The 27,125-nt window shown below is 42.9% G+C and overlaps 1 protein-coding gene across 1 annotated transcript in view; it reads left to right on the forward strand.

Annotated features, from left to right (window-relative positions):
- LOC139698255 (protogenin-like) overlaps positions 1-27,125 on the forward strand; it is a 319,114-nt gene that overhangs the window by 151,546 nt on the left and 140,443 nt on the right. Inside the window, exon 3 of the mRNA XM_071597130.1 lies at positions 8,215-8,323. Within this exon, the coding sequence (XP_071453231.1) occupies positions 8,215-8,323 (109 nt within the window). The remainder of the gene's footprint in view (positions 1-8,214; positions 8,324-27,125) is intronic.

Here is a 27,125-nt window from a genome sequence, read left to right on the forward strand (position 1 = left end):
TTCCCCTCACACACATTTCAAAATCTTCGTATCTACTCTTATCGTCTTGAGACCGCACGTATCAGCGACCATGTTTCCGCGCCGATCAAAATCCATAGAAAAGTTTTTGCCGATCTTTTCATTACGTCTTTACCTAACGTCCCTGTCATCAGATCTCTCCTCCTTGTTATTGCTTATTTGCTTAACGCAATTCTTCTTAGTACGGCCCTATTACTTTGAACATTTTGGTTCCAAACACTTACGAGATATACATATAAGCTTCCCCCTGCTCTTAGATTATGAACTCCTATCTTAATATTGAATTTAGCTTTACTCTTCTCGAAGAGGAAATCTAAATTTGTTTTGTTTACATTCATTCTCATTCCATACCTATTGCTTTGACTTTTCATTGCGCCCAGAAATGCTTGCAACCCCCCTTGGCTGATTGGCAAACTAAAGCTTAGTCATCCAAAAATTTAATTTTATGAATCCCTTTCCGACTCTGATTCCTATCTCCAGTTCTTCCTATACCTCTCCAACTATTTCCTCCATATATACGTTGAACAGCACAGGTGATAATGGACACCTGCCATACTCTTCTTCCTGGCACTCGGCATCCGGACTCGCCATCCTTCACTCGCACCTGAGTATTCTGAGACATGTACAGGTTTTGTATAAAGCGCTAATCCCTCCTATCTGCTCAATTTTTGCAATGCATTAATCTCTCTACTTTATTCATTCTAACGATGCCTTCTCGAATCCCACAAAACAAAATAAATCCTGATTGTATTCAATGGTCCTCTCTATTAGTGACCTCAATACTGCTATGGCATCACGCGTGCCTCTCCCCTTCCAGAACCCTTAGTAATCATCCCCTACGTGTTATTTTATCCTACTCTCCATACTATTATTGAGGATACTGATCGCTACTGTAGTTACGTGAGAAATAAAACTTATTGTCCTGTAGTCCTCACATGATGTAGCCTTTCCCTTTCTTCGGAATAGGAAGTAACACTGATTTGATGAAGTCCTCCGGCCGAAGTTCTTTCTCACAAAAATAGCGAAATAGCTTATGAAAACTCTTCCTTCCACATTTTCATAAACATTTAGGTATTTCTGCGGGGATTTTATCAACCTCGATGGTCTTGATTGATTTAAATTTTCTTTATGCGTGAGTAATGTCCAAGTTGGTTGATTTAGTTGTTACTTGTACGAATAATGATTTGTGACTCACTGACTATCTTACCTTCCGCTGTTTTTTAACTCGATAACTATCGCCGCACTAATTTCCGCTATCCTTCCATCTCACCTTGTATAAACCTAAAATATCTCTATTTCCTCTCTCCATCACCCGCTTTAAATATCCTAATTTCCATCTCCTCGGCATCGTTCTAACCTGTTATATCTCTATTCCAACTGGTTCGGTCCTCTTCTGTGTCCTATCAGCTGCTGCTGTCGGATTCGCTTAGAAAGAATATTGTGAGATGACGATCGCATAAACGTAACCTCTCCCTCTGCAGGGCAAGGCATCACCCAAAGGGCCGATTCCCATAGTTGCTAGGGCTCATGCTAAAATCTAAGTCTATTATTGTTTCTAGGCGTAGTTAGTTAACTAATTGGATATCTTCCTCAACGGTGTTTTAAATGTGACTTATTCACTGTAATGACCTCCCAACTGGAATAAGACGGCTTTGCAGCTGCCACACGGAGAAGCGATCGCTGCGTGGACTACCTTTTGTCTTGCTTCTACCCTTCGACCTATCGGGCATGGGTACCCTTCCGGAAACAAATTCCATTGCGACCGCGAGCACAACTGTTGGGGTCATCAGAACGTTCAGCCCTCCCACCACGTCGAGGTGGTAGTCAATGGGGAGGAATTAGCCATGTGGACCTCTCTAAAATGTTTGTTACGAACATTGTGGCTATGAACGTCCGACTGGAATTGGAGTGAATTAAAGAGCAATCGTTTATGTGTTATCTTCAGCTCATTACCGTATGTTGCTCTTAATCAATTGTAATTCCAAAGTAATATAGCAGATTCAATATTTCGAGCACTTTTGTTTCTTAGACATATTTCAGTTTGCAACTAGTATGTTCGTTCCATCAAAATCTGAAAACTGTGATGTCGTTTAGCTATAAATACAGCGCGGTTTTAAAATAATGGTGATTTTATTTAATTAAATTTGACGAGGATACAGAAGTGACTGAACTAATAATATATACCTACCGATGATCAGAAAAATACTCTCCAATAGTATTTTCTAGAATTTTTCTCCTTTGCTCTTCTCAAACCCTCGTAATTAATGTTCAACCTCTTCAACATTCATTTTCAAACTCGTCTGCACATGTCTTCATCGTAATACAAAAATACGCTCGAGATATGAATTCCGCTTGTAATTTTCCTCGAATTAAGTATTTAAGGGTTTCTTTAGCCTTAAGCGATAAAGTACAGATGCGTCTGAAGAATACTGTGACAGGATCATCTGTTAACGTAGCCGGAAGCGAGCCCGTGGCTGAATTATCATCCCCGAAATCGCCTCCGCACCCGTAACAGGAACGGTCGACGCCATTTTCGCAGACCAATACTTTGGGCCATCTTTACGTCACCGTCACGTGTCGCCGTACGTCACCGGGTGTTCGCATTCCGTCGCAGGTGATCGCGGTGTGCGGCGACGGGTCGGGAACCCGTCCCGTGGATTTCGCCGCCCGTCGGGTGAACAAAAGCCGCGCGATTAGCGCGTCGGTATCTCTTTTCAAGCTCGACGGCGCTCCGGCCACGCGAATGTGTTTGACGCTGCTTTGATCCGTGGCTTTCAACACCCACCTGCGAAATCATGGAGGGGTTTGGTGCGGAGCGGGGCGGGAAGGTGTTGGGAGAGCAGGCCGTGGCGGATCGGGTGGGCTCCTTGGGGGAGGGAATGAATTCAAGGCCGAGCCGATCGCCTTCTCGCATAGAGAGGGCGCTCGCTGTTTACCGTCCGAAAACTCTCCCGTGTCGTCAATCCTCGTATTGGCGCAGGACATGTTCGAACGGTCTGGGCTTTAAATTACCCTAAATTCTCGACTGTGTGGCTACTATGTGCACTCGTACATAACGCGCTGAATTTTTTTCCGAGCGTCTCACAAGTTTTTATTTTGACGCGCGCTCGTACATAGCGAGCCGGGCAGTCGCAGCGTAGCGAGTCGGGACCATTGAAATTCGCCTCAGCACCTTCTACTATCTGGTGGTTAACAGGGGGGAGGAACAAAAAGGGGAAGTTCGCTATTCCTGAGTTCTGAAAGATATATTTATGCAACGCTGATACCTTAATTAGCATTAAATGGACTTATCTACCATGTGAACATAGCGGTGCAGATAATCTTTGCGAAAAAATGTTGTACAACTCGTCCGTCATATGCTTCTTATTATAGGATTTCAACGGTCGCGTTTTTCCTCTGATTAATCGATTTCAACTGAGTTGTTCTATTGTTTCGGTAGTAGTTTTGGCAATTTTTCTGGACGAAATACTACCTTGATCAAAAATTTCCCGGAATTTATTCAGAAAATTAAAAATACAAGTTTATTCATCTAAATCTATATTGTCCCCTTCAAAGTAATCCCCATCGACTGCAACACACTTATGCCAGCGCTTGATCCAATCCTCGAAACATTTTTTATATTCGGTTTTCGGTATGTCCATCAGTGCTTCCTGCGATTTTTCCATTACTTCCTCTCGGCTGCTAAAACGCGTTCCCCGTAATGGTTTTTTTAACTCGATTGAACAGAAAGAAGTCACAGGGAGCCAAATCAGGTGAATTCGGTGGCTGTTGGATGGTATTTGTTGCATTTTTCGTCAAAAAATTACGAATAATGATAGCACTGTGCGACGGTGCGTTATCATGGTGCAAAATCCACGAGTTTTCTGCCCACATTTCTGGTCTCTTTCGGCGAATTGCTTCACGCAAACGTCCCATAACGCCCAAATAATACTCTTTGTTTACTGTCTGGCCTTCTGGCAAAAATTCATGATGCACTACACCGTTGTAATCCATGAAAACCGTCAGCATTGCCTTCTTTTTTGACTGAAAACGACGTGGTTTTTTTGGTCTCGGCTCATTTGGTGAACGCCATTCACTTGCCTGATGTCTGGATTGCGTGTCGTACTCATAAACCCACGTCTCGTCTCCAGTAATGATCCTTTTGATGAATGTGGGATCGGATTCAGCCTCGCAAATCATGTCTTTTGCGACGTCAACACGGTCTCTTTTTTGCATGAAATTGAGGTCTTTTGGCACCAACTTTGCTGCTACACGACGGAAACCCAAATCATTAACCACAATGTCTTGGGCGGATCCATAGGCAATGTTCAAGTCCTCCGCTATTTCTCTGATGGTTAATTTGCGGTTATTGACCAACATTTCTTTTTACTTTATCAATTTTTTCACCGACTTTCGATGTCGATGGTCTGCCACTGCGTTCATCATCTTCGATTGACTCACGACCACTTCTGAACCGCTCGTGCCACTGGTAAACGACCGTTTTTTTTAGAGAATCGTTGCCGAAACACTTTTCCAACATTTCCAACGTCCGTGCGCCACTAAATCCGTTTTTTACGCAAAATTTAATACAAGTTCGTTGTTGCAAATTTAAATCCATTTCTGAAATTGTAAAAAATCGCCAACACACACAGAGATAGATGTACTCTTGGCTACGTAACTTTTGCAAATGTCAAGTTATGACACTAAGATTTGAAGGGAATATCAACAACAGATGTACCAATTTAACAAAAAAAACAGAACTCAAATCGGAACGATGGGAGCGCCACACGGTGGTTATTCCGGGAACTTTTTGATCAAGGTAGTAAGCTTTTTTTTTTCGGTCGCACGTAATATCGGCATTATTATTTTTGTAAGGAGGGAAACGCAGTGAAACAGTTAAATTTTGAGGTGACTCTGAACGATTGTACTAGAAGCCCGCGTGTGAAAATCGGTGCTTTAGAGGGAGCGGCCGACGAGTCCGATGTCATCGACTGTGGGGTAGTTGAGCATCCCACTTATGAACACTTTGATCCGGCTGCCGAAAAAACCGTGAAGTTTGCCTAAGTTGACCAAGCTCTGGCGGAAAATAAATAGACATCATGGAAGGTTTTCTTCGTTTGACCCACCGGTACTGACAATTTGGAAGGGAGATACATACCAGCATGCCACTAGGGATGACATTTGACATTGACACATAAATATTAACTGGAGACACTTTCGGTTATTGGTTCAAACGCAATTTGACTGCTACTTTGTTTTCCCCGCGCACTTCACGATAATGGAAGAAAAAATTCTAAACGTGAGTGTAAGAATTAAGTGATGTTGTGACTCATTGAGTCGCGGTCAATAACATTCGGCGGCTATTTCCACGTTTTATTCCTTTTCTGGAATGGCAGAATGGTGATTCGCAACTAAAGGTATGATTGCCCTGCATCGTGTGGATCATTTCGTGACGAAAATTTCCTTCGCCTCGCAGCGAGGTAACTGTTTCTACAGTTTCTCTCTCTTGTGATCTCCTTTCATTTTTGTCCCTTCTCTTCTGAAGGTAGGAAAAGTGTTGAGAAGTGTGTGGTTTTATGTGTGCAGGCGAGGTCAAGAAATGTGGTTGTGTTCAGTTTGTGTCCCTCCAAAACCTGCCTTAAACGGTAGATTACACATAAAAATATTATTACTCTTGGTCGTGTAGTACCTATTTTCTTTTTGTTTCCAGTGGGTCCCATCTTATGACGCGGGTGCGGTTTTCTTAAACTTAAAAATTTTAGCTAAAAATCGTTATGATCAACACTGTTTTGTTTATATTTTTTCCTGAATGTAGTGCAAAAATAAATTTGTGGGTTTCTTAAAAACTTTAAAAATAGATTATATGAAGTTAAAAAGGTTTTATTCGGGGGTCTTGGCGGGAATCATATTTAAAATCATAGTACTAAGGCCCTGCATCGCCGACCCCTTTATCGTGTAATTGAGCTCTGATTGTGTCGCGGTGGTAAAGAGCAAATGTTTGCAATTTGTGTGAGTTTATAATATCTTTCGTCTCTAAACCAGTTTGTACAAAAATGGAGGCTTGTTTTATTGCCGTATATGAAGTCTGTGATTAAATTTATATTCGACTTTCAGTATGCAAACAAGGCATGGACATAAAAAGACGCAGAAAAGTCTCTTGGATGGCGGTAATCTCCAGATTATTCGCAAAATTGCTATAATCCAAAGGCACACTCTTGATTTTTCGCTGCGATGAAGATCCATGCCCAGATTATTGTTCCATAAAAATTAAATGGAGACCAGAGTCATGAATAAATGCTGATTCATTGAAACTGGTTTTTGCATCGGAAACTTTTTTATTATCGATCGTACTGATATACAGTCGAAGATTGATCGGGTATGACAAGGGCGATCATCACTCTCATCTCATTGATCTGCCTCGCCTTTCTCCCTCGCCGGTCCCAGCGAAATCTCCGATGCGGAGAAATTGAATGAAATTTCCCTCCAATGATGTACTCTCTCCCACAGGTTGACACCCAAAACGCTCTCTCAGCCATTCGGAACAGTTTTATCACTTGCCCCACCTCCTCAACAAATGTCTAGGAAGTCTTAAGGCCCTGTAAAAGTGAGTAAAATTGAATATTAGCAGGTGAAAGCGTGCTAAGTCGGGGAAAAATCTATTTAAATATCTTGGGAGAATTGGTTCAGTAAATTCTGCCAAGAAACGCCTCCGATGTGATGACATTTTAGCGCTACCCTATAAATGAACTTCATAGTTTGTAAATAGTTTAGAGGGAAATGAGATTTTTTACCAGGAAAAGAGGCGAGAGAATTCGTCTCTCATTAACTGTAGCATTCTTGATGATGAGTTTGAACCTTTCGTGATCGGATTCTCCTGTAACTATATTCCTCTTGGCTTCCGACAACCAAGACCCGTATTATATTCCCGAGCTCATTTCACCCTTTCCGAGTTTCTTTGTGCCCTTCATCTTCGTCCTCCTAATGCATGTTCGGCCTTACGAATTACGGCCTCGTAGTAGTTATTAGGGGGAGTCGACCGACAGGGCAGCTTAGAGATAGGTGGGTAATTTGGATCGTAAGTAGGGATCGGGATTCCTCTAAAAATTCTACCACCCCACCCACCCACTTCTTAGAGTATGGTACTTTTGATCTCAGTGGTGGAGTCCAAAATTGATCCATGCATGAAATAATTCTCTGGTGGAAGACTCCTACTATGTAAGACGAAAACTTCTTGTTTAAAAAAAAAGTATCGTGGCCATACGCGGCCACCGCAATTCAAAATTACTCTCAATCCTTCTTTCGATTCTTCGGTCCAAGAAAAGTTTCAGATAAAATCCCCTAGGGTTGTTGTTAAAACTTACTATGAGATGAAAGTAAGCTTGACGGGTATGCTAATGGAATTAGGTAGGCAGTCTCATAATTCTGGAAAAGAGCAGGCAAGATTTAGACTAATAGAAAGGCACATGGGTGTGTATGTATCATGAGCTGACATATATTCAAGTTAATGATATATGAACTGATTATGCTGCATGTTTGGCTAGTGCCCTAATATCCCCCGCCACACGCCCTTGCGGCGGCTTACCGGATATTGTGTGGATGTCTATTTCCCTGGGGCGGAGTGACGAACTTTTTCATTTTTGGCAAAGGCGTCTATTGCGTATTTTATTGATAGTTAGATCGCATGCCGTTATCGTCGCACTTCCACGTTAGACAATCTGCTACTCGCCAAAGCAAATGCCTTGGAAGTGCGAAATCTTCCGATGAAAACAGTTTTTGCAACTCTCCGAAATGGAAAAACTGCAAAATATTCCTCCATATTCATATTTCATAATGAATCAGTTCTGCCACATCAATCCCTTCACGGTGCCATTCAGTAAAATTATCTCTTCCTTTGAGAACTTTATCTCAAAATGTTCCGTGATAAATGCCCAGAGTGATGACGTCAGGAAGAACGTTATTTTAATGCTAGCGAGAGCCAAAATTGTATCCGGCAGTGTTAAAATCAGACCAATGATCTGCTAAGTACTCTTTTGAGTTCTACATTGATTCACTGAATAATCCTCTAATATTAGGATGAGTTCCATCATTTGATAAAATATAAATATTGTAAAACATGAAACACCAAAAGTAGCGGTTTTTTGATGTGCAGGCCGTGGCGCTTGAGCTACCCGTGCTATTTTGTTCCTCATCTCACCTGAAATTTCCCTACCCCTTCAGGTGGTGCACAAGCGGGGAGGTGGAAACTCTGACCAGGGGACGTACCGCTGCATCGCCAGAAACTCCGTGGGCGTTCTAGTCTCCCGTCCGGCACAGCTTCGAATTGCCGGTAAGTACTTGACCATCATCATCCTTCTTCAGCATTCAACATCATTCAACGCCAGTCAGTCGGGTGATATATTCTTTTTCCTGCGTTTAGGTTGGCACTTTCTTAGGATGGAATGGCATTTGTTACAAACCTGGTTTCGGAAAAAAACATGCTTGTACCATTTCAATCGCCCGAAAAAAACTTTGTTTTTGTCGATTCTTCGTGATAAAGAAACGGGGTCAACTTTTATGCTTAAGGCTGTTAGACTTGGTCTTCGGGCGTCTTTGACAAGCTTAATTGTCGTAGTTAATCAATTCCAGGTTTTGCATAGTTGGTGCTTGTCTCTTTATTGAAATCTATCCTTAGTGCATAGAAATCAGGATTGTTCAAGACAATTACGTCACAACCGATGTATCTCGTTGTGACGACACCTGGCACATCTAAATTATTCGCTTATCTTTAAATTCGCCTAATTAGAATATACCGCGGATAATTGTTAGATACTTTAATTGAATTTTAAAAGTTAACTTTATTAGACAATACGGTCATATCGTGCCCTATTTATTCGTCTACTTCTGCAGGCCATGTGAAAACCTGTGTCAAACCGTCGAAATGTTATCAAGTACAACATTACCTATTAATTTTAAATGTTGAGCATTGCATCAGTTGGGTAAATATCCTCAGAATGAATCGGGAGGACATCCCTTAGATAAAAGACTAAGGTTTCTTTTCGGCATAATGGTGGTAGCTACCGGCTGATTGATATCGTTTTGTGTTGGCCGTGTTCCTCAGTGTTGTATTTAAAACGTAAACGTTTGCAAAATCAACGCGCGACTCCAATTGCGATGTCAATGACGGACGAACCAGGGGCACACCCTGGATCCGCCCGTGTTAGCTCGTTTCAGTTGTGATTATCGCTGCAGTTGAAACATTAGGTTTTCCCGGCCTGCATCCTTCGTGAAAAATTAAATGCAGCAAGAGCTCCTCTCGTGCGCTCCCTTGTTTTCCCGGGCTTCATCCCTCTTGGCATTCATGAGGGATGCCGTGCAATTGATCGATTCGTCGCGTAAACATCTCTAAGTGCACGAATTGCAGCAATTCGCCCGTACTCGTCTACCCGCGAATGGACGTTCATGATGTGAATGAAGGCTTTTACGTATGTCCATTTGTCGGGGAGTCATAAAATTTTCCGCCGATCGGAGTGTTGCCATTTGGCATGCGACTCCGACAAAATTCGAACGACACATTTGGAATAAGTTGACCCGATGCGCCGGCACTGACATGTGTACTTTTTCTCCTCGTCCGAATTTGGAGGCGATGTATGCTCAAAGAGTTCGGTCGTTTAAAAGTGATTCATGTCTTAAAATAATAAATAATAAAACAGGGGAATGTCTTGCCCAAGCGTGGACATGGAAGGAACAAATTAAAATAAGAACAGAAAAACGGTTTGGGACTGGGGTGGATTTCGCTTTATATGGCTTAGTAATTTTATTCGTGCCATATCCGGATCCAATTAGTTTTTACGAAAAAGCGTTTCTTCAAGACGTAAATTAATTAATCCTAACCTGCTTAAATTAAGTAAATAGTTGCCTGCTAAGTTTTAAGCTATTGCGAAACGTTTTTAATCAGATGTTTTATCGAGTGAGTGTATCCACGATGGGTTAGACCAAAAGTAGATAATCAGATGGCCCGAAGAGTTTCCTGGTAAAACCCTAAAATTTCCTGATTTCTCGGTTAAATGGAAATATATTTCTACACAAATGTTGCCAAATGATAGCTATTCACTGTGCAGAAAAATTAAGAAAATGATAGAAAGAGGAAAAAATTGTCATACCTTTTAAGATGACGGAAATAATTAGAGATTATCTCTCTGAACATTTTGAATTCCAATATCTTGCTTGACGTAGTCAGGGCATGGAGAGAAACAAAGTCACTCGCGGATACCCGAAGACTCATATTTTTGCATATATATATGTGAATATGTATGCATATTGTCCCGGCTGACCCATCATCGTTGGGGGAAGACCGAGAATGAATGCCGTCCGCCCGACCAGACTAATTAGAATCATCCTCCGACGAAGGCGAAGATGATGAAAGCAGTCGCAAGATAAGGGAAGCGCCTTGTAGTCACGGGGCTTTTGCCATATACACCGGGCGGGCCCCACTCCACCACTACCTCGGAGCAGAATGGCGTCTTTTGTCTCCTTCGGAGGATCGAGACGCAGCAAGAGAGGGCGAGAGAGAGGAGTGGCTGCTGGCTCACCGTCGCCGCGCCGACGACAATGAGTTTATGGATGCACGGGCACCCTCTCTGTGCAGTCGCCGTCATGACGGACGGACGCCCGCGCTCACTCGCCCGAAGAGAGTCGCATTTCCTCCCCCTCCCACGCACCTCTCACTCTCTCTCTCGCTCTCTCTCCCGCTCTCTCTCCACCCCCGTCTCTCGGGCGTGTGTCCGAAATTTCGATGATACCTCCTCGCGGTGTATTTTTTTGCCCGACCAGGTGTTTGTCGGTCCTTGCTGTTTCCACGGGAAGCTTTGCTACCGGTGGTGGTTCAAGTTCAAGTGAATTTTAAAAAAATCGGTGATTTTGCGGCCACTGTTCATTTTCCTCTTGCATAGAAGGCCTAGACTCAAAAACGATCGCCAATTCATTTTGTCGCCCTTGCGAAAAAATGTATTTGCGATGCATCCTGTTATTTATTTGCAGAATAACAAATACATAATGATTTTAAAAAAAGCTTATAACAATCCTTTTGCATAACCTTATGCGTAGATCCCTCCGAATTAACTTCAGAATTTTTGTAATCCCATTATTTAGCATGTAATCACCGGTTTCAACACCAGATAGTCGTTCATATTGTTATTTAGCTGAATCTCACTTGTCATTTCCTTGAATTTGCGATCCATGGGTCGCCGATATCATGTCTACCTGCCTCTTTTTTGCCAGTCTCGTTGTTTATTTTCAATTGAAAATATTTAGCATTACCATAAAAATACCCTCATAAAATTCTTTTTTATACAAATATTAATGTTTGGATATTGTCTGTAAATCGCGTAAATCGAAACTCATGAGGTAAAAAAGGCATAAAAAATAACGCCGCAAAGACCGCATTTATTATTTCAGTAGTAGTAGCATAGCAACATTGATACAGGTGATCCTCCATGGTTTATTCTAGTGATATAACTGTTTCTCCTGCATTAATGCCAGCTGGAATTTTCCGTCCGGTTTTTACGTGAAAAAAACACTGGAGCATGCAAAACATGAGCAAGAAGTTAGTATTATAATTTCCTCTTGCATTAACGGTTCTAGCTTTCCTAGTGGAAACCAATGCGCTAGCAGTTACAGTATAGGCAGTTCGTATTTTTTTGACTAATAAAGATATTTATACCTTGAATAGTAATACTTGGGGAAATATCAGGGCGGTGCAATGTGCGCAGTCACGTGCACGGATGTGAGATAATGCAAATTGCAGCGTACATCTTAAAGCTGGAAGTATGTTAATGATGGATCTCTGTCCATTTGCCTATGAAATTGTAAATATAAAAAAATATTTCAGACAGTTAAGGTCGACATCCATGCTTTAATTAATGTTCATGGCGACTTATTTGCGTTTTATTTAGGACGGGTTGGAAAGTCAAATTGCTCATTCGGTGATAACCTTGCTACCCTCTATATTTTGCTTGTAATCCATGCCATGAACTTTCCCTTATGTTGCTTCTACTCTTTACCCTCGCGACATTTCAAACGAAATCACTTCTCAGTTTAATGTAAATAAGTCTCGTTTCATCGATGTGGGTGGTTTTTGAATGCTTATCTTCGACGGATACCTATTCCTTCCAATTTTTTGCATGTCTTTATTTTCTATTTGATATGCTCTTTGTTTTATTTTGAATATTGCAATGAGGATGAACAAAGAAACCGCTCCGATTCTTCCACCTCCGTGTTTCCTTAAATCTGCCCTCGAAAATTCGGTTATACTGAGACACTCTCTGTAACTTTTTCAGTGCATATTGTTTGCATTTATTTTTCATCTGGCGTGGTGTCGAACAACCTGCGTGTAGCTTCATTTACGTACGAGCTGTGCGATTTCGTTGGCATATCCTAAGAAAACTAAGGGAAGGGGAGGAACTATCCCTTTTCCTAAATGCATGAATTTCTCACGTCGCATGGCTTCAGTACGAGATGGACTCCGTCCTCACGTATCGAACCAACTTTCAGTTTGATGACTGTATACTTTTCATTTTTTTTACGATTCCTCAGTCACGAATTTCGTTCGCTTTGGCGTCTTTTGTTTTCTAACCCCTCTCTCTCTCTCGCGGTCGAAAGGAATAACTTCGAATTAATATTCTTCGCCTCCCGTCCTTTTCTCCACTTCCTCCACCCCCATTCCTTCATTCCCCCGCCTTCGTATCACACGCCCCCCTTCCCTCCCCCTCATGCCCGTTGCATCCAAAATTCCGATTGTATTCGCGTCGCGTTTCGTCGCCGGCCGACGCATCCGTACATTCATCGAGGTGCACGCGGGGACTCTCATTGCCAATTGATGACGTTCCGGGCTTCCATCCGCCTTCGCCCGCGCGTCGTCTCGGAAAAGAATGCACCACCTCCTCCCCCTCCCCTTCGCCGACCCCCCAACGGGTAGCTCTTCCCCCGTACCCCTTCTCAATTCTCTCATACCCGCGTGTATCCCGCGGGGCATGTTGAGCTGCCCACCCCCTCCCTCCTCCAGGCTCGGCCCGTAATATCCGGGTTTTGACTCCTTGTCTCCGGAGTCCGGTTATACTTTTCCGCTGGAGTTTTATTCAGAAGTGATTGAAAATCTCTCAATATTGATTTCCGGAATTGTCTGGCCCTGTAAAATAAATATGAATCGATTAAATAGTCATGTTTCATGATATTTCCCAGAGTAAAGGTGTCAATATGCATTGCCCGCTCATATGTTTTCAGTTCCGAACCACCGCATTGATGTCGTGTGCCGTTAACACGATGTTAGTGTCCGATTAGCGGCCTCCAATTCATTCTCTCTAAAAATGGGAGTAATGATTTTATATTGCCATTACTGATTCTGGATAAGAACAGCAATTATTTTTGACGATGTAAAAATTGAAAAATTATTATTTCCTGTCAATTTTATTTTTATATTGCCGTGATAAAGTTTTAATGCGAAAAGAACGCGTTTTCCCTTCCACATCATTTGCCTCCCGAGTTGAAAAAGCTGTAGAAAAATATTTTTGATTTATTGTTCATGCTTGGGTACATAATCCAAGTACTGTGGTTTTATTCTCGGTGTGTGCAAGAAAGTGTGCTTGCCGTTCGACCGAGGAATCCGAATTTCAATATCGAAGAAAGTTGGGAACTTGTTTCCATCGGAAAAATTAGTTTTGGGAGAAAAAAAGGTCTCTCGGAATTTTGCGCGTGACTTTTGCATAAGATCACATCCTTGATTCATAAATATGACCTAGACTTTGGTCTTGTGAAACTATAGAAACGTGTAAGCATTCATAGTGCAAATATTCTGAATAGCATTTGGTCCCATCTACCCCTCGCTTGTGGCTTTCCAGAAACCCAAATAATTTAATTTTCATTAGCTCTGGTGACGCTCAAGTTTATAGAGAAAAAAACACTGCTGGACTACCAAGGATACAAACAGTTATATATGGCGAATACGGAGAAAATTAATTTTTGCTTCTGTGGAAATAACGCTACACTATTGTTACGGTCCTCGATTACTTTTGAAAGCACTTGGTTGTGCAAAAAGATCGAGTAATCCTGAATCACTTAAAAATGCCCAAGTGTTCCTTGATAGGTAACTCTCGCCGACATTTTTAACCAGAGAGACAGGATTTTTCCATTGTAAAAGTTGGGATTTTATAATTTTACAGGTATCTGATTCGTAAACTTAATTTTCAATATTCAGGATATATTGCATGCTCACCTGGTTAAGAGGAAATTGTTGGTCAGGTTCTCGGAAGCTAACGACTATTTTATGGATCACCAAACTGTACGATGAACTGGAATGCTACTGCTGTTCCATTGATAAAATTTCCAACGCTCAAAACGCCTGCCTTTAAAAATAATTTGCCTGTGCCGACGTCCATTCAGACCTATGTTTATGCCCCAGATGCAAGGACACGCCTAAATGCCGTGGCTGGCGCGTTCTATTGATCATTGGTAACTCATTCAATATAAAGCGTCACGCAAAAACGTAGTGCAAACGCATGCGTCTGAGCTAGTCAATCGAGCTGTTAAAAAAAAAAAACTAAAATCATTATCAAAGTTTCATGAATCTTTGACGCGAAATTAACGTTTATTACGAACGAATCGAAGTCTATTTGTATCGCAGGAATTACTAATTTTTTGGAAGAGTGGAATGCCACGCATCTCCATGTCGTGGCCATCATAATGGACTTGGACAGGTTGTTAATCAAATAAAATACCTTTGAATTTATTATATAGCTTCCACAAAAAGTGCGCGAAGGACACTCATGTGACCGACGACAAATGTTGACCGTCTAATAAATGGATTAGTGATGTAAATTCCAGTACAAAGAACGATGGTTACGACGGACTATGGAACAATATTGTCAAAATGTTATATTTCTAATTGGGACGTGCTGTGAATTGTTCACCCTTAAAAGCTACGATGCAAGAACCTCAACCGTAACAGGCCAGTGGTCCTCCTCAATTTTTATCCACGCACCATTTCCTGCAGAAATTTAGACGCTGGAGGATGTAGGCCGTACTTGAGCAGCTCGCACTAAGGTATCAAGTGAAAACATCCACCCGCTCATCGACCTATACATAGGCAATAGTCCTTTTGTGTTAACTTATCTGGAAGGCATTCTACCGGGTGAAATTCTAGTGACTGGTCGTGACTTGTGGGTGTTGTGGCGGCGTATATAGTATCATCTACAGCATCTCTCGCCCCAACCCCAATGTCCCATTCTTCCTTCGATAAAGCTTACCAATTTTCCATCTCCTCTTCATAGAAGTCGATGCGCAAAAGCTCGCCATTTAAGCGGGCAATTGATGTGATTCATAGCTCATAGAGCCGTCGCAAGTGTGTCAGTATGTCAGTCACGTCCGCGTGCAGTTTGCCTGGTGCGTTAAACGTGAATAAGGGATCACCACTTAACGGACACTTGGAATAGGCTGCTTATTTAAAGAGCTCGCCTTAAATCGTCTCAGAAGAATTAATCTGCCATGCAATTCAGGGTGGCTTAATTTTACGGCCGTTTAACGGTGACGTACCGATTCCCTATGTGTACGCCGATGCGCAGTGCGGTTTATGGCGTGGCCTTAAAGGTTGCCAAACGTGGTCTTCTTGGTGTGAGATGTAAGTCGTCGTGTAAGGTTATGGAAATCGCTAGTCGATTCTTCTGGTGGAAAATAGCCGAGCCCTCTTCCCTCCCAATTCGGGTCCCGCATAACCCCACTGTTCCCTGAAATATAAATAAGGGTTCCGTAAAGCCAGCAAAGCGTAAACGCGAGAATGGGCCTCCTTCCGAAGGGTCACAGGCCCTGCAGAGGGCAGTTTCTTTGAAATCGATAGCGGACCGGAGCTAGTTTGTAATATTTTAACGTTTAACCATGATGATTGTTTTGTCTGTTGATACATTTTCAATCCGTAGATAAATTATTTTTGTTGGGAAAAAGCCAATTCGTTAGTTTTGTGCTATTATTTCTGCTATTACTGTTATCGTTCTTAGGTTGTTGGACATCTACATTTACATCTACATAATACCACGCAGGCCGCCGCAAGGACGTGTGGCGGGGGGTGATAGGTCACCTCCTAGGTAGGTTAGGAGCCAAACCACATGCAAAATCAACGCATCCATGCAAACCCATACCCGCAGTGGCGTATACAGTCATGCAAAAATCCTTTCATCTTACACGCATGCAAATACAAATATATAATGCAGGCAATACATCAACTGACGAACAATTGCACCTTCAGATGCAGTAAAAAATGTAACCAAGTACGTGCAAGCTTGAATTTGACAAGTAAGAAGCGAAATTCCACTACTACATGGGCATGCAACATACTGTAGACTACGAGTATTTGAACTACTCAAGCATTCGGATTCCAGAATTGTGGGGAGACCCTGTCTAGAACTAAAACTCATAGGATGAAATTCACATTTTTTGGGAAAGGTTGGGAAGTTCGTTTCCCTTTGCCTCCTTCGGTTTCCAGCAACGTCCTGGTATGCTGAGATACTTTCTGCTTGGATTTTCAAAATGGGCTGTCCAAAGGCATCACCTTGGGATTCGAACCTGGGCCACTCCGGGTCATTAGCCAAACGGTTCTCTCACCAGGAATAATTTTGAGCGTGGTTGATCGGGACAGCGTGTCATAATTTTCCATCCTTCTCATTCCATCGTATGTGTATTAACTTGATCGCTCTCTTTTGATGCGATATCCGATCAACGTTTTGCCCTTCACCGCCTGCATCATGGCTGTCGTGCGCGTTCCCCATAATGCCTCGCGCGACCAGCCTGCCCTCCCCTGCACCCCACCTGGAGGGAGGGATGCATCCCGCTTCCTAATCCTGGGAGTATATCCTAACTTCATCCGTTGAGCCTTATCGCCTCCCAACCTTCCCCTATTTATTCCCTGCCTCCCCTTCTCATTTTCCAGTCATCTTTCAAGTAAGCTCCTCCAATCAGGTGTGTGAAGTGCACGGCAGAATATAAGGTGGGGCTGACTGGTCTCGCATCTCAAAGAGAAAACCTGATCGTGTGTCGTGATAACATTTTCTTTGCCTCCTTAATCCCATTTAATGTTTATATATTCTTTCCTTATTTGTCGTATGACTTCCAGTTGACTAAGTTTGCTCCGAATAATGTTGGATACTAGCGAATAATCGTTGCACTGGAGTACTTCGCATTCCCGGTCATTTGACGAAGAGGGTCCGCGCTTGTTTCCTTAGGGGAAAATTGCACTGAATGTGTTAGGTAGGTAATAAGCTCCAAGTTGTGAACATTGCAATGTGAAAATGCAAATCAACAGTTTCAATACAGCACTCGCTGTGGTAAGATCTCTATAAAAAATGATAAGCGACCTTCCCTATCATAAAAAAATTGTGTGCCATGAGATTTAGCTCTAGATTTCGTTGATAAATTGTTTAAGCGAATCATAAGAAAAGTTCTAGGTATCCATTTATGTTTTTTCATTGCATATTTTAACTCATTATGTACGCATGTGCAAATTTGCCTGTCTTTGAAATCCTATAAGTTTTTTTATTATAAAAATATTTTATACTAGAAATATTTTTTCTTAATATTTAATTTCGGATGTTATTTGCTGTGTGTATGAAAAGGATGCAATGTGCACATTTTATTGAGATAAATTAGCACTCCACTCATGCATTCTCATATCTGATAATGAATTTATAAATATGTACATATAAAGTTGAACTAAAGATTTTATTATTATGTTGTGTAAGTCTTATTTATATGTCGATTGCATTGTAACGAGAAATGATATTGAAATCTCTTTATGCTCAAGATGCACCAGATATCATCATATTGCACGGGTTTACGAGAGCCATTGCCGTGTCTCAATTATCTCGCTTCCTCAATTGTCTCAATTATGGGTTAAATGGAAGAAGGGACCATTTGGTCTCAATTTAACCCAAATAAAGACCACTATCTATCTATCTATCTTCCCCCTCGATTTGACTCGCATCTGTGTGTTCGCTACAACGCGGTTTGCTGCACTGAGCTAAGGTGCTAATGAAATACCAAATAAAGCATTAATTTGCCAAGTTATAGAAAATGGCAATTCCGGCCCAAAAAAGTAAAAACATATTTTAACGCAGCACTGTAGTAACTCCCCTTAAGAATTAATTGTGGGCCTCCTTTCGTCTCCGCTTTTTTTTTACAAATTATATCATTCAATAAGCCATTATTTCGGCGATGTTACTCTACGTGACTCAGGTGGGATTGGAACCGGCAACCTATTGGATCAGGTGGTGTTCACCTCTCAGACCAACTCAGCGAGCGTCTTTTTGTAGTGAGCAAGAAGAGAAATCCCGTCTATATTAACCACTTCCTAACGAAATACCAGAAGGTCCACAATTCCCCGTCACAACGGGCGTCTATGAAAGTTTTTCTCCACTCGATGTCTTCCAGACACCATTTTAAAGGTGAAAGTGTCCATTTTGTCGCTAATGTCGAATCCGGGTGTTAGATGTTTCGTTCAATTTACCGTTCCGATCCAACGCGTATTCTCTTATTATGTTACTCAGAATGGCGCGGTTAATTCGAGTCATAATAAAGGCTCCCCAGCGTCATTTGTCAGATTTGTTCGTACGCAACGCTCAGCTTACAGGATTCTGTCTTCATCGAAATAGACGAAAGAAGCATTGTGTACCGCGTGGTGCTAACAAGATTGATAGATCGATTACATCCAGATAAATTATGAGCATTTTCGTAAGCAGTAATGCAGAGTTATTCATGTTGTTGGATGACTGGCTGCAGCATTTTCTGAGAGATTGTGACGCGGTCACTTAGAATGTGATCTCTAAGAAAGCCGTTGAAATTGTAAGTGAACGGCCCTTAAAAACCTTAAGCTTCCGCCGCAAGTGCCCTTTGGAGTTTCTGAGAGTTGGATTTTCATTTTTGGCACCTATTTCGCGCTCAGAGAAGGAAGTTCCACCATATGTGTCGTTTTTGAAACAGTTGACTGTCGAAATTCGACTGTCGGTGTTACCGTGGTGAATTATTTATTTCACGCCTTCATTAAATACATTATACAAAATGTGAACGTTCATTCAATTTTCATTTTGTATATGGGATTAGTATAAGTTCACACCGACAAGGATATGTATGGCGACTAAATACAGCGTTTCTGGAGTTCATGTACCGTGCGTTGGCCCAAAGTCTTTATGCATGGATGGGTCTACGTCTCTGGCGTCTACGTATGCCGTCAAAATTATCATTTAAATGAATGCTTGTTAAAGTTAATTAATCGTGACGGCCGGTAAGAATGCTCGTCTTTGATTGGTGAAGGTTTCGCTGCCTTTTACTCCAGGCCAAGCATTAAATCTTTAAAAAACTTCGCTATCCACCGTTTTTCCGCCTTTCGCCTTCTATGTTTCCTCGTTTTCGGGCTCAAAATCGGATAATTCCTTGAAACGGGCCATGAGTAGATTTTAAATACTCCCTCCTAATCGACAATGACTCTTTCCTGTGCCCATTATGTTGAAAGGTTTTATGCAAGCACGTGTTTCCGTTCTCACATCCTCCTCCCCATGTACCTCCTTTCCGGCGATTTAATCGCCGAAACTTTCGATGGGTCAGGGAACCGCCCATGACGCATCTCCCCCTGGAAGCGCTTCGCAAACCCCCTTCTGTCTCCTCCTCCGCTGCATCCACTCTCTCCGAACCCTATTTAAGTTTTGCCTCCTTTAAGAAACTCCCTCCCACGCGACCCCGTGGGCTCGAAGTTTACGATAAGTTTGCCTCCGAAGAGATATTACCAGATGCGCCGAGTGAGAGTAGCGTTACATTCGATCTTATGTGCCTTAGTAAAAAATTGAGTAATTAGTTCTTAAATATTTAGTCGCCGTTAAAAAGATAGCGATTAAAAAGTGTATTAGCAAAGCTGAGTTCGTTATGAAACGTTGTTGTTTCCCGAAATGCATACAGGGTTCGTCCGGAAAATAAGTGTACTGAGCTCAGGAAAAAAAATTTATTACACTTTTACATATCTTAAGCTAATATTCCTCAAAATAGGACCCTTGTGAGTCGATACACTTGTTCCAGCGGCGTTCCCATTTCTGGAACGCTCCCGCGAAGGCATCATCGGGAACCTCTCGAAGACTCGTCGTCGACCTCTTCTCTGCCTTCCACGAACATCTTGTGCCACCGAAAGATCATGTTTCTGGACATGGCTGACTCCCCGTAAGCCTGGTTAATCATACCGACAGTTTCGGTAGACGATTTCCCAAGCTTTACCGCAAATTTGATGGAATAACGCTGCTCCAAAAACTTCGGCATCGCGTTCCGTGACGTGGGTCGAAGCGTGGAGGTTCGCGTTAACAGAGCTCCTCACTACACCACAGCTCAGAGCCGACTGCCTTTTTCAGCGTCGCTTGCCAACATACCCCCCTCCAATCGCAGCCCGTCAGAGCGGTGCTGGGCGCGCCTGGAGCGGCGCGCCCACCCCAGGAGTCAGTACACTTATTTTCCGGGCGAACCCTGTATACGTACATTCAGGGGTTTTCTTGAATGGCTGCGAAAATCCTTGTAATTGCGAAACTTTTTCGTGAGTATTGGTATGTCAGGGAACCTCGTGGAAGTGTCAGAGAATTCCATTAAATTGTGAGTATAGCTTCACCTAAAAGGGCCTGTGTCCACGCAATACTATGAAGAGCATATGGAGTATTATCCTTACTTCATGGTGATACCAATCCGTCGGTCGTCCTTCGAGTTATCCCGTGGAAGTGCGGAAATGCTGGGACGCAGCGTAATACGTAATACTCGTAATTCAATAGCTATGGTAATATTCTGAACTGTCGTAGTGTTGGGACAGCTCCCGTCTCTTCTGGATCACTCGTGACTCACAACATTTCACCCACGAAAAAACTTCAATCTGGAAAAATTTTATCTGGAAAAGTAAAATTATTAGTCTTAGTCTCTGAAAATTGGAATATTTAATTAAGGACTAAAGACACTATTTAAGAAAATAACAGCATGCCATCGGATTGAATGGGCAGCTTACCTTTGATGAGCAAAAAGGTTACGAAGAACAGGTTGTAAGCAATGCAATCAGATCTGAATTAAAAAACGGAAGCGCATAATGATCACAATCTATTTTTGCTGCAGTATGGAGTTTTATTTGTTATTCATACGTTAGTTACTAAGTTGTCACTGGCTCATTCTCTTTGTATACATCCTTGTTTACACTAGTTGGGGCTATAACTATGGACTTATGATTAGAGGAAATCATGATTGTAATTAAAAGGGAGAACAGGTTTAGCGTGTGTAAGCGAACATATTTATATGTACTTGATAACTCCCATTTAGAATGTGAATAGCCAGTTCGTTAAAAAGTGTGTTTTAATTTATTTACGAAACCTGAAACCACGAAAAGGAGCACTGACTTGAAGGCCGCAGTTTACGGTGTATGTTATTGGTTCTAGATAAATAATATGGCAACGTTCGATAAGGAGATCATTTGTCCAGTGTTTTACTTTATGGGATTTAATCTGTTTCTATACTTTAACTTGTCTCTTCTTGTAACGCGTGTGATGGATAATTCGGATATGCAACCGAATTTTTAATTACTTTGTCCTAAGGACACACCACAGTTTATTTTACTTCAGTGGTTCGATTTATCGGTGGAAAACACATGGAACTCCCTTTGTTTGGCAATTCATATCGACAACTGATTACGATTGGTATGCGGCGAAATATCTTATTATCGTGTTTCCATGGCGTTTTTCCTCTGTTTTCGTATTGGTTGACTAGCCTCGACCACTCGGCTCCAATATTAGGCAGTTGGTTAATAACCAAGGTTTTTCTTGGTAGCTCCTTCATTCCTTTTTTTGCGGTTCCTCTTCCTCGCCATTTCCCCTTCATCCCTCTCCAGTCACCAGCTCCGTCCCATTTCCTGAAATTCTTTACCTCCTCCTTTACATCCACCTGTCCGACAACCCTACCCCAATTCTCCTCATTTCCCATCCACCTGTCCGACACCCCTTCTTCAATTCTCCTCATTTCCAACCGACTGCCATCGTATCTGTCCGCAGCCCCTTCCACCTTCCGATTGCGTTCATATTCTTCTCAGGGTCCACTTAGTGTTCTTAATCACTGAAAGTAAAACCGTTTAGTGACCCCTTTTCAAGTTGTCTGCTGAGGGAAGGGTGAAAAGTTGGTCTATAAAGATATTGAAGCGCCACTTGAGAGTTTAGGAAGCTTGCGGAAGCTATAAATTTGATTGAAATGAATGCTTAAAGCGACTCGAGGGCGAGCTGTTTTTTTTCCTTTCAAGTTATTTGGAGCATCTATTTGCTCTGCCTTGGCACCGTCAGGCCACGGGAGAATGAAGTAATGCTCAGAATTTACTATTCATCAGTTATTTATTTTAAATCAGAGATGTTAAAATGGTGCCGCGTAAATTTTAAATGATATAATGACTCAGGTTGCTCTTAATGAATCGGATATACATGAAACCATTAATCTCTCCCGCCGTCTACACCGTCCTTCGATGTTTCCTATGCCACCAATCATCTCCTAAGGAGTGTTATTTTCGTAGGTTGTCCGCGTTCTATATTTATTGCATTGAATAAGTTTCCAATGCATAATGGGATTAATGTGCTTTCTTTCTTCAATTGATTCACCTTATATTTTCTTAGGCATGTCTTATATTAGGGAGCTTGTTTCGCGTCTTAGTGAATGTGTTTTTGTCGAATTCTCTATTCGTATCCTGTGGAATATTTTTCTCTAGTTTTTTGAACTTACAGATATTTAAGGAAACCCAGTATTCTTTTATTTGGTCAAAACCCTCAAGGCATTCTTCTTCCAATTTCATTCCTACTTCTCTTTTTCCATGCTCCCTGGCATTCAATTCAGATCTCTTTTTTTCTGCCAACGTCGCTAAGCTGTCTTGCAGGTCATGACATGCCTATTTTTTTTACTTCAGTCACCTCATCATTTAAATTTCCACTTCTTTCGTTTTTTTGAATTCTCAACCCACATACATTAAAGGTTAGGGCGCCAGTGCTCATCCTTGTCGCACCCCCTTCCCATTCCAGTTCTCCTCTTTAATGGTGCGGCCTTAGGCGGTCGCAGCGGCATACCCAGATTGCCTGTATAGCTCTCAATTTCGCCTCGTCGTGTCCGTTTCTTCCCCCCCCCCCCACACCCATCGCCCCTTTTAATCTTCTCTTCCACATCCCCTCCATCTCCCGTGCGGCCCGCGCGCTTCCGTCCCCGGCGCCTTTTTCCTCTCACTCGATCCCCCCCCTCTCCCTCCCGTCCTCCCTCCCCGTTCCCTTGAGAGACAGGGAGTCATTCCCCCCAATCTTACTCTCCCTCCCTCCCAATCTAATTTCCACCCTCTCCCCGCTCCTCTCTCTTTCTCCCACCCCATCTCATCCTCGCCTTCCCTAAGGCGACGGCCACGCCCATTTCGGAGATGTTCGCATAAAACGACAAAGCAATTAGCGAGTGCGTGCATTCCACAAGTCTTTTCTTCCCCTCTCTTCCCTCTCCCCTCACCTACCACCACGCTCTCAGAACCCTTCCCTTCCTCTCTTCCTTCTCTCCCCACCGGCCGGGCTTGTTTTTCTCGAAATTCCTTCCTCACTTCTCTCTATCTCCCCCACGCCAGCCATTCCCCAAGCCCGCTTCCTTAGACGCCCACCAACCCTTGCTCCGCCGGAGTGTTCCCGCGTCTGTAACGTGGGGCGACCTTACCCTCCCATAGTGTTTTTCTTTCGCTGTCGCCACTCGGCGGTCCTGCACTCGGCCACCGTCGGACGACCGTCGTGCGTGCGTCCCATCCGAATTACCCGCTGCTCCGATTCATATACCTGTTTCCCTTCCCCCTCTTTCGACATCTGAGTCTTGTGGACTGCTGGTCGAGAGGGGTAAGTGCCCCAGGATGTTGTGGAGGCCTCGTGCTCTACCGGTCTGCCGGGACGCGCGCTTCCGAGGGGTTGGGTGGAAGATTACGAGGAGAAAATGTGAATGATTTGCCATCGAGGGTTTCCACGATTGCTTCATAGATGCTTCAGTCGCAATTTCAATGTCCCGGTGTCCGCTTCAAGATTAAAGAGCTAACAGGTTACCCCTTAGATGTCGCCTATAAAGCTGCTGTTGGTATATACTTTTCTGGTAGCATTGCTAGAGAAAATTAATAAAAGAAGACACCAATGTCTCAGGAGAATGTATATCATGTACGGTATTCTCGTATATGGAGAAAATAAATTAGAATCACCAAAGTAATTAGTAAAATAACGTGCGTTATGAATCTCCTTTCCGTTCGCTATTCCCAGTGAAACGTACCTCGCTGATTAAAAGCTACCGTGCATGCTCTTTAAATATAAAGGGTCGTTCCTCTTCCACGTTCCTCTTTTAACTTGTTGGAGTTCTGTACGGAAAAAATATCTAAAGTGTAAGCAAGACACAGGATTTGCCATTATTAATATTTCTAGCCTTACTCAGACTCGCATTCAAACGCGAAAAACCGCCAAACCATGAAAACAAAAAGGTATTAGGGAAATGGATAGAAACGCATGAAGTACTAACCACTTGTAAGTGGGTTAGGTGTGAGGGTGTATATTTCAAGCATAAAAAATGTATTCTTGACCGGGATTTAAACTGAAGACCTTCGACTTGAGGGGCCGATGCTCTGCCATTTAAGCTATTAAGAAAACGGAATTGCTATTGAAATCCGCGAGGTTTTTGTCACCAATTGTACCGATTTTTCGGCCAAGAGATGGCGCCCGGGAACTATTTCGCTCACCACGGTAGAAATAGACGAACACACGTGAGGGAAGGGATAGCAGGAAAAGCAGTCGGTCAGAAGTATCACTGATATTAGGTGAAATAGCACCATCCCGTGCACCATCTCTTCGCCAAAGTGTTGGGGCACTTAAAACCGTTGCGTAAAACCTCGCGGATATCAGTGTCAATTACGTTTCCTCGATAGCTTAACGAGTAGAACATCAGCTCGGCAAGTCGAAGGTCAGTATCATGCTGCATGCTTATTTGAAAGCAATAAAGCTTTTATTATGTAGTTGTTTACAGTGTAGGCAGCTGGATACTCAACAACACAGTATTTAATTCCTTAAAATGAGATAGGCGTATCAAGAAGGTGTTTATTATTATACAGCTTTCCTGTATCCTTTTGTGCACTTGCATTTTGTCTTGTACCGATTTCCATGGAACTATATTCCTTGATAAACATGGTCTAAAATGTACGAATGTTCTGACCCAATTGCCGCATTTCGCGGAGCGGGTGCCCAAGATAGTCTTATCGCTTTTCGTAATGTTTTAAAAGAAGCCCGTACAACCGAGCCGTCATTTATCATTTTCGATGTTTCGTGAAGAAGTGGACTAGGTTTCAATTTCGAATCCCTCGATAACTCGTGTGAAAAATGAATCGAACGCACCGTTCACCCTCCTCCACGAACTCCCCCATTCCCCCTTTCTCCTATGGCATATAGGCACACGCGCAAACACGCGAGAACGCGCGATCTCGTACGTAGCCCTCAGACATGCGCGCCCTTAAACGGACGCGGCGTTTTTGCTCCCGAGTCGCGTACTTTATGCCTCGCAATCAGCGAGGCGTCGTCAAAGAGCGTCGTCGGCGTTTTTATAGGGTCGTCAGCACTCATTAGCGCCTCGAGCAGATGGAGAGAGGCGTGCAATTAGGCGTCCGTTTTCATTAATCGCCGTCCCCTCTTTGCACCCCCCCCTCCCTCCCATGCTGCCCGGCCCACCCACCACACCCCGCGGCCCCCTTCTCCCTCCACGCCAACGTCCCGTGCCTCTCGATTAGCACTCTTCGGATCGTTTCGGGGGTTCTATCTCACCCGCGCCCTGTCACCCCTGTGCATTCCCGTGGGCGGTGCAGTTGAAGAGAGAGATTGGAAAGGGAGACGGTGTTTCCTTCGTCGAGGGCCACAAATTCCGAGAAAGCGTTTCAATGCGCGGATACCTCTTCCCGTAACGTTTCCCTCCCCCTCTCCCGGGAGTTGTAGTAATGAGGTATAATTTACGCCGCCGGGAGTTTTATCAGCTAGACTTCAGTGTTTTATGCTGTGGCGCATGTGGACAAGAGAGCACCACCGTGGGCGTTCTCTGGGGAACGGGACGGCGTGAGCACCCCTCCGGTATCGCCGTTTCGCGCGGTTCTTCTTTAATGCGCTATCGCTTCTCCCGCGTGGCTTGTAGTGCGCTTCCAGTGTGGCCTGCATCGGGCTGAGGTAGTCGAGCCCTGGTTCTTAATTCTTCTCAACGGGCATGGCGTTGCCCAGATTCCAATGTGGGTTCCTAAATAGGTCGGGAAAATCGGATATGTGTGTTGATATATGTGTTCAAGTTTGGTTTAGCGACCGAAAATTTTTTGAATTCTGTAAAATGTGAAATTTAATCATAAGCATGATTTTGGAAAAGGTGGTCTACTTTAAATTGCAGGGGAAGCGATAACTTCTGTTTTTGCCTAAAAATAAAGCTTATAAAAATTAAAATGCAAATTTAATTGATACGATGCCGAAAGTGAGTCGGCGAAATGCACTTGTGGTTGCTTGAAATGACATACGAGACATGCATGCGTATTGCTATTGAATGGAGCCTGCTATTAGATCGACAATAAATCCATGGTACAGCGTTCATAAAGGCTTTCTTGCAAATCTAAAATAGACGCGGTGAACCACCGATTTCAAAAAGAAATAAATCCTTTCTCGGCCCAATTTATTTTTTTAGGAGCAAATGCAGTGAATCTCAAAAAGTGTGTTCACGTAGTTGTTTTCTTTACGCCTGTAATAATTATATTTAATCTGTTTTCATTTACTTCAGTGGCTCGTCAACACCCTTTGAGAATCAGGTGATGTACACTTCGACGTGAAGACGTCTCCAGGAACGAGATTAAAAATGTTTTAATACAAACGCAGTGGAAATCCCAGAAATGGAAGCTGATAATCAATTAGTAGTCCTCGAACGGTCGAAAAAAGTCATGCTTCCTCGAAATCCCGAGAAGAGGTCTGGCGTACCACAGGATCATGTTTAAAAATGAATGGCCTTCGCCATTTAGCCCGCAAACTGCTATTTCTTGTACCATTGGAAAGTGTAGTTAATCCTTT

The sequence above is a fragment of the Hetaerina americana genome, unplaced genomic scaffold, assembly GCF_022747635.1.
Source record: "Hetaerina americana unplaced genomic scaffold, ioHetAmer1.1.p SCAF_80, whole genome shotgun sequence".
Lineage (NCBI taxonomy): Eukaryota > Metazoa > Arthropoda > Insecta > Odonata > Calopterygidae > Hetaerina > Hetaerina americana.